Source organism: Pezoporus flaviventris, unplaced genomic scaffold (assembly GCF_033815535.1).
Source record: "Pezoporus flaviventris isolate CSIRO_AGI_PZ_B2104156 unplaced genomic scaffold, CSIRO_AGI_Pfla_v1 ptg000021l, whole genome shotgun sequence".
NCBI classification, from domain to species: Eukaryota; Metazoa; Chordata; class Aves; order Psittaciformes; family Psittacidae; genus Pezoporus; species Pezoporus flaviventris.
This window is the reverse complement of record NW_026892569.1, coordinates 6,161,729-6,170,041: the sequence shown is the minus strand read 5'-3', so window position 1 is coordinate 6,170,041 and position 8,313 is coordinate 6,161,729. Positions and strand designations below refer to the sequence as shown.

The 8,313-nt window shown below is 44.9% G+C and overlaps 1 protein-coding gene across 5 annotated transcripts in view; it reads right to left on the bottom strand.

Moving 5' to 3' along the window:
* Nucleotides 1-1,273: 1,273 nt before the first annotated feature.
* Nucleotides 1,274-8,313, bottom strand: part of LRIG1 (leucine rich repeats and immunoglobulin like domains 1) — a 90,988-nt gene continuing 83,948 nt past the window's right edge. For 3 of the 5 annotated variants that reach the window (XM_061455808.1, XM_061455809.1, XM_061455805.1), the window contains exons 15-19: nt 7,700-8,119; nt 6,480-6,602; nt 5,729-5,875; nt 4,337-4,645; nt 1,274-3,982 (exon numbers count right to left, since the gene is read on the bottom strand). In XM_061455808.1, the coding sequence (XP_061311792.1) occupies nt 3,750-3,982; nt 4,337-4,645; nt 5,729-5,875; nt 6,480-6,602; nt 7,700-8,119 (1,232 nt within the window). In that variant the 3' untranslated portion in view covers nt 1,274-3,749. The remainder of the gene's footprint in view (nt 3,983-4,336; nt 4,646-5,728; nt 5,876-6,479; nt 6,603-7,699; nt 8,120-8,313) is intronic. The other 2 variants (XR_009743818.1, XM_061455807.1) reach the window with 2 other exon arrangements.

The following is an 8,313-nucleotide window of genomic DNA, read 5'->3' as shown; positions in this document are numbered from 1 at the left end:
GCAGGGAGGACAAGGACACCCAGGAACAGCACCAGGCAAGTGTTCCACACAGACTGAGCTGTCTAATCCTGCTGGGAATGACACTTTTAGTTTGTGGGAGAAAAGACCTGGAGGTGTTTTATCAGGGACTGTAGCGATAGGACAAGGGGTGATGGGTTTAAACTTAAACAGGGGAAGTTCAGGTTAGATATAAGGAAGTTCTTTACTGTGAGGGTGGTGAGGCACTGGCACAGGTGGCCCAAAGAAGTGGTGAATGCTCCATCCCTGGCAGTGTTCAAGGCCAGGTTGGACAGAGCCTTGAGCAACATGGTCTGGAAACGGTGTCCCTGGCATGGGGGTTGGAACTGGATTATTTTAAGGTCCTTTCCAACCAAACCATTCTGTGATTGTGTGTTTAGTTTTTCCCCTGCTTCCTGTTTGCCTGAAGACTTAGCAGTGTTTTGAAATTGTTTTATATGAAATGTTTTATTTCAGATTTACCAAAACTTGACAAATTAATTTGAGGCAGTTACCGGGATAATGCAGAACAACAGAATGTGAATCTCGGCCCAGGCACTGTCCTCTTGAAGGCTCCCTCTAAACTCATACATGTGTTAAAGGGTATCAGAGTAGTTTCAGAAAATCCCAGACTGGTTTGGGTTGAAGGGACCTCAAAGCTCATCCAGTTCCAACCCCCTGCCATGGGCAGCGACACCTCACACTGGACCGGGTTGCTCCTTAAACACGGGCCAGGAATGGGGCAGCCACAGCTTCTCTGGGCACCCTGTGCCAGTGCCTCAGCACCCTCACAGGGAAACCTGCTTTATACCCAAAATTACAATTTGGAGCAGGAAATACTGGTTTTTAATTTACACCACCCCCCCCCCCCCCCCCCCATAAACAACATAAAAGAAGAATTCCAGCTTATCTCTAAAGCTACCTCTGGAATTTCCATGCAGGGTGAGGTTTAGGTTTGACTTAGAGCAAACCAGAGGTGTTCACAACTGCAGCCACAGCCGGTGCTATCCCAGCCCTGTTTCTCTTCCATCTTTAATGCACACAGCTCATCTGGTCATCTCAGTGCCAAGATAAGACACCTTGCCAACTACTTAAGCAAGCTGATATATTAGACCTGTATTTCTTATGAAGTCTTTATTGTATCTTTCACCCCAGCCCCCAAATTCCACCCCATACATCAGTTCAGGTGGCCAGCATCTTGTGCTGATCTACAGTATCTCACAGTAGAGTCTTGGGTCTGATTTCAGGTGTTTTGTCAGAGAAAGACAGAAAAGAGTATAGCAACAGATTAGACTTTTATTGTATTTTCAACCCAAACTCCCAAATGCTCACTCTCAACCAAACAGCTGTAATATTATAAATGAACCTTTATTAAAGACACTTCAATGCCATTTGTTAGACACTTCAATATCTTACATGTTTGTCAATGTACAACATTGTACCAAATTTTTCTAATAAATAAATAACTTTGTACACAAAAGTAATACTTCCTCTTTCACATTGCCTCTTAGAAGCAGCAAATTCACATATTTAGTGGAAGTCAGAAAATTAGGCAGTTAACTTGATTCAGAAACATTACTTTCCAATGTTAATGTGACAAATATGCTTGGTATCTGCAATGGTGATGACATTTCCACCAGCAAAACGAGCTCAGTAAATCATTCCCATCTTTCCCAATCATTCCCAATGTTTGCACCTTGCAAGTGGGCTCCGCAGCGCAGTTTGCCCTCTGGTAAAGGGGAAATGATGCTGGGTTCGTAATTCCCAAACATCCATTTCCTTTGCTTTGAATCAACTTGGCACTCACCATCATCAGCCACCTGCCCCAAAGTGCAAACATGTCAATAGTCAGGGACTGATAAAGACAGGTACCTGGCTGAGTTATGCCTTGCTTCCTCAAGGTCAGGTTCAGCTGGTCCACACTGAATCCACCAGCACAGGCAGAGCTGAAAGTGATGGAACTGAACAGCAATGAAATGTATCTGCCCTTACCTATGATGCTTGTTTTGAGCTTCACCAAACTAGCAGAGGTGGATTTCCACCACTTGGCTTCAGTGGAACTGGTGTTTGAGTTGTTCCTAAGGGAAAAAACAGTAACACCCCCCACTAATAAACCTTCCCCCAAAGTAGTCATCACCAGAGTTAGCAACCTTATGTTAGCAGAACTCAAATTACAAATAACTGGGAGTTCTCCATCCACAGGTACCAACAGAGAGCAGCCTTTCTGTAAGTACAGAGCGTCATCCTGAAGTCAGAAGTGACAAAGATCTGTGTGACCAATGCGGGTAGTTCTTTTTTCCCCCCTATTCACGGACAGACTTAAAAGACCACATAAAAATACTTGGGACACTGCCATTTAACAGAGCCCTTTCAACCATAACTATACAGTTTCCCTTCTGAATGAGTGTATTTCTGAGCAGGCCAGGGCTGCTACACAAGGCAGCCTAATTCATTTGAAGCGGATATTTTCATATAGGGAGTCTGGCTGCGGGTTGGGTTAATGGTGTTCAATGAGAAAATGTAATATTGTGTTGCAGGAAAGAGAAGTATCAGATGAATTAAGGGTACAGCTGTCAGCTCAGGAGCGTGAGTTTAGCTTTGTTGTCAAAACAGCTCTATGGTTTCAAACCCCCTCCAGAACAGATGGATTTCTTTTGGGTGTGAAAATGCATTTACTGGCACAGGCTCTTCCTTCCAAACAGGGCCAAGCTCCATCATTCCATGTACCTTCCAGAGGCAAAGCTGTGTCCAGCTGCAAAGGGAAGTGGCTGTGTTAGGGCTGGAGGTGCCCAGTGTATTAAGGGCAGATGAGAACGCCTCTGCTGCGAGGTGCTTTGAGCAGTGCAGTGCCTGTGACCACCCCACATTTACTCTGTGCGTTACTGCTTTTGTACTGGTGCTCTCCAGTCACAAATGCCTTTGCCTGGTTGTTTTGGGGCTCTGCACTGTTGGTGGATTATTTAGTGCCTCTTGTGTGGTCTGCTCAAACGTCACAGTTCAAACACTTAATTTCTCTGCTGTTTGGAAAACAAAAATGGAATTTAACTTCTTCCACCACCAGGACTACATCAGGTTGCTATGTAATCCCTCACCACACTTTTTTTTCCCTAGAAACTTCATTTGAAACAGTTGAAAATCTCCATTCTAAATGTAAGTGCAATAAATTTCAGAGGGGAAGGAAATTTGTGCTAAGTTAACCCAATTGATAACGTGACTTAAAGGAACTTCCATTGAAAAGAGGGCAATCCCTTTGGAACAGTTCTGCTTATGCATTTAAGGCACCAGAATTATTTTCTCTCACAAAGTTTTAACAGCAACCTGATAGTGAAAACAATATTGCCAAAATGGTAAATTTTCACTCAGTTTTCCATGCACTAAAGATTAAAATAGCCTCTGTAAAAGATATATATATATTTATATATATATATATTTATATATGAAAACTCTTATGTACAACTGTATCAAATACTTTTCTCTTTACACAATAATCCCTTGCATTTATGTGCTTCATATGCAAGTCAACTTTTGAACACTTCATACTTCTCAGGGAAGTTTTAAACTATGTACAAACAGATGACGCTCGAACAGGAGTTTGTTCCCCATACAAGCTTGTTTCTCATACCTCAGGTGTTTGTTTGCCTCTGACAGGTCATCAGTTCAAGATTTGAGGTAGTAGCCTCTATACTCTGTGCAAAAGAAATATTAAAAAAGGGAAAAATAATAAACTAGTGTGTGTGTTAATCTGTGTCCTCTCAGTCCAGCGCTCTATGGGGTGGCTTCAGCTCAGGATGGGAGTCGCAGGGCTCGGGTGCGTCGCCATTGGACAGGAGGGGCTGGTTCACTCCTGCTTCGCTCTGCAAATCCAGTAGTGTTGGGGGTATCTCTGGAAGCACGTTCAGTTGCTTTAGTGACCCTCCTGCTGGTGAAGCCCTCACCAAGTTAAGGTTGTTGAGCTCTGAAAGCTTTGCTGCTGCTTGTGAAGAGCCTGTGAAACAAGCCAGGGAAGCAGTGTGGTTAGGTGGTGCTCAGCCTCCAGCACACCCCATAAACCAGCCCTGCCACTGTCATTCCCAAAGAAGCAGTAAATGCTCTATCCCTGGCAGTGTTCAAGGCCAGCTCCGACAGAGCAGTGGCTGACACAGCCTAATGTGAGTTGTCCCTGCCCATGGCGGGGGGATGGAAGTGGATGATCTTAAGGTCCTTTCCAACCCAAACCATTCTATGATTTATGCCCTTGAGCCAGCAAAAATGCAGATGGGAGAAAACAGGGCTCTGCTAAAACCCAGATGGAATTACATTGCACGAGGGGGGAAAGAGACATCCCCAAGGGATCACATACCCTGTTTGTCTGCAAGCAGCGGGCTGGTGGTGCTCACAGGTCTTATTCTATCGTGGTTGCTGGGGTAGAGGGTCCCGTCTGTGTCCATCCTCTTGCCACTGGCAATCCCGTTGCACGGCTGAGGATGAAGAAGGCTGGTGCCTGCACCCCGCTTCCTATTGCGCTCCTTGCTGCTCAGTGCGTTTGGGCAGGTGCTCTCCAGAGTCTTAAGGCTCTCGGAGTAGTACTCGGCCTCCTTGGGGTAAATGTGGACATTGGTGCTGTCTGTGCTGCCGCTGCAGTCCGTGCACACAACGGGCAGCCCATAGCCTGGAAGGGAGAGCAGCAACAAACACATTAAGCAGGTGGAAGCTGTCAGCTCCGAGGCACAGCTTGCAGAAGGGAAGGAAAGGCAGCTCTGTTTAGGCAGTGGGGGAATCTCTCTCACTAATACACACCTTTCTTGGATTTATATAGGGCTAGAAGTACCTGCGTCTATCAGAACTCCAGCTATAACTAAAGGTAGTTCCAATTAATAGATTTGATTTGTTGGGTTTTATTTTACTCAAAAAAAAAAAAATTGTGACTTGCTTTAAAATAAAGTTTTGGGTTTATGTTTTTATTTCCTTTATGTATTTATCTCCCTTTCCAGACTTTCTAAGGGTAGAAACAGAAAGTGGAACTTCCCTGTACCTGCTTTAAAACAGAGTTACCTTTCTTAGTTTGTGCTGCTGCTTTACAGGGATCACTGTCAACTCACGCAGTTATCCTAAGATATGTTATTGCTGTCAGTGGCATTAGCAGATGAACAGAGCTCAAAGCAGGAAGGAGTTTCTAACTGTTGAAAGTTAATTTCCTCAGTGCACTCCACAACTTTCCATTATTAAACTTTACAGTTTCTCCTGGAGAGAAAATGTGCTTCACTGGCTGTTTCCCTCTGGTTATTACAATACAGCATGAGAACAGAAAACACAGTCACAAATAGAACAGTGCAAGTGTAACACCCAAGAAACTGGCAAAGAGCAGAGGCAGGTGTAGTGCCCAAAATAACCTGTAAGTTTTGCGAATGAAAAGCCAAAGCTGAGCTCTGGAGCTGACAGAGCCTTTAGAAAGCATGGAACATTTTAACACCTTCAGCTTGAAAGTGCTCTCACATTTTAGGAATAGCTCAACTCAAAATACCAATCAGCCAGCTGCAAGGAGCAGCAACTGTGAGCTTCAGTCTGCCTCTTTCTGACAGTTCCTCCAATTCAAGCTACCCAAGCTCCATACAGGATCAAAGAGAGCAGGAGAAAAGTAAATTTACTGTGCTCACACCTGAGAACAATCTCTTGTTTTAACGCTGTCTGACTTGGAGGGCTTTCTGATCTGTACAAACACCAAATACCTTTCCAGATTAATGGGGTTTAGTACCTGTCTTATCTGGAACAAGGATTCCATCAGCCATGTCTTCGGTTTTCCAAGTGTCTTTATTATAGCCGATGCACAGCTTTGGCTGTCTGCAACCTACAGCAGGAGCTTCAACATCTGGACACCTTCCAGCATCGGTCTGACACATACCTGTAACAAACGAACCATCTGGCTAAAGATTACAACCATCTGCTCAGTTAAATGACTCTGTTAAGTCTTATTTCTACTGTAAAAGCTGTGAAAGGGGGGGAAAAACAGCACTAGAGATAATAGATAATTTTAAGGTAACGTTTAACAGAACTAATGCTGTACAGGCTGAGGAGAATCTTTGTTTAGAACACTGAGCTGCTCCTTCCCAACATGCTGCCTTTAACTGCTGTAAAACCCCAACATTTAATTTCTAAGCCTGAAGGCAGGGCCAGGCAATGCTAATGTATTTTCTAGTAGAGCTTAACTAGGAGTAACGCTGGTGCCAAAAAGCTAATCCAAAATTAGCAAAAAAATAAGTCCTTAGGGCCTGAGCGAGCAGTTCCTGAAGCTGCCTGCTTGTAGGGACGCTGTTATTACCGGGAGAGCACAGCTTCGTGCAGTGAGAGATACATCCTCGTTCTGCATAAATGCAGTAGCTGGAGAATTACATTCTGCAGATCTCCCAGATAACCCCTAACAAGCCCAGAAGTACTCTGTACTGCGATTTCTACCTCCTCCCATCAAGTTCAGATGTTACAGAAGGAACAATAGAAGCGGTTCTCACCGTTGCTGTCGACGTGCCCATTGGGCTGTTGGTTATCGACTCTGATGACCGCTTCCTGCCGGTCAGAAAGAGTCCCTTGTGAAGACAAGTAGCTTGGCACGTCAGGAGGCACAATAGTCTCATCTAGAGCAATGGGAGCACAGAAATATCAGTTCCCACTAAAAGATAAAAGCTTCTGTTTTCAAAGGCATGTAAAATCACATTTTAAAGAGGGATCTGGGACCAGATCTGTAACTGGCTTTCTCTGTAGATGCAATGGAAACCAAACTGCCTAAAATACTCCATTCCCCTCAGAAGCCCCACTCCTGGTTTTTCAAAACTTAATAGTGCTGATAAAGCCATTCCGAGTGTTTGCATTTGGCATGGCCAGTACAAGGTAGGTGGAGGTGGAACTGTCTCTTCAGAACAAGTAAATCCTTCCTTTTTACCTTGAAGTTCAGAGTACCTTGTGCAACTCAAGCCCTCTGTTTCCCAAAGTCATGGGTAAAAGACTTGTGGAGAACACTTTGATTCACTTAAGCAGGCAAGTAAGGCTGAGCCCCTTGGCTATCCTTGCTTTCTCCATTTTACATTAGGCAATTTCAGTTTCCCAAGCGAAACTCAATGATGCCAGGCATGAAGCTCTAGATTTTCAGGAATTATGGTTCTTCCATACTTCTGTTCAGAGGCTGCCTCCCATTGAGGGCAGGAGAGTTTATTCTCACTGCAACACCTATGTCAGCACCAAATTATCCCCTCTGAATTATCAGGAGGAAGCAATAAAATGAGAGGGATACCTCTCATCAGCAGGGCTAAACAGCTCCTCCAGGCAGCATGGAAAAAGGGATTCCAGCTTCAAAGTCGTCTTCAAGTTTTGAATACAAAGTCTTTGAAAATACAGATTCCCAAGAAGACAGGCAGGTTCCCAGCATATGGACATAATCCAGACTGTCTCAAGAGTTATCATTTATGGCCATGGAAAAATCAATGTAGCAAAGCAATGGCTGAAACCACTGCCAAGTGGAACAGATCTTTATGAAGAGCAAGCCAAGGGCAGAAATGCAGCTCTGAACATGCTTCGACAGCAAGTGAAAGCTGGTTCCAGCTTCCTGAGCCAACAGAACCACCAAGATAAGCCAGTTGCTTTCCCAGTGTGATTGCACAGCTACCTGATCCAGCCTCAGTGGTAAGCCAGACAGCACAAAAGGTCAGAGGAAGCCTTAACAGGAATCTAGAGGTACCTGTGTTGGTGACACTGTATTCTTCACTCTTCTTCCTGGTTTGGTAGATGATGCAAACCCAGACCAGAGATGTCAGCACGATACTGCACACCACAGCAATGGTGATGATCCCCACAGTGGTGCGGTCCTTCCTACAGCCCAGAGACTGTAGGATGCTCACATGGCTGTGAGCGCGCTCGGTCCCCAGTGTGTTGGACATCTCACAGGTATACTTCCCAGCATCTTCCAAGACAACATTCCTCACAATCAGCAGCTGGTTGCCAGAGGTGAAGTGATGCCTTTCTGTCACAACCAAGGGCTGGTCACCTTTCAGCCAGGTAATGCGGGGAGGTGGGCTCCCTGTGGCTTTGCACTGAAGAGCCACAGTCTCACCTACAGACACCACATGGTCTTCCAGTGGATGAATCAAAGATGGTGTCTCTGCAGGAGAATAAACACAGGCATTAATTCATGGGCACAGTGTAACAACAGGTTTCCTTTAGCAGTACTTAACCTGATGCTCCTGCAGACAAATACAAAGCAACACATGTGCAGCCACGTGCCCAGGAGCATGGCAGCTGTAAACCACAGCATATCTAACAATCACCACTAAGGCCCTTCCATCACCAGTTGGG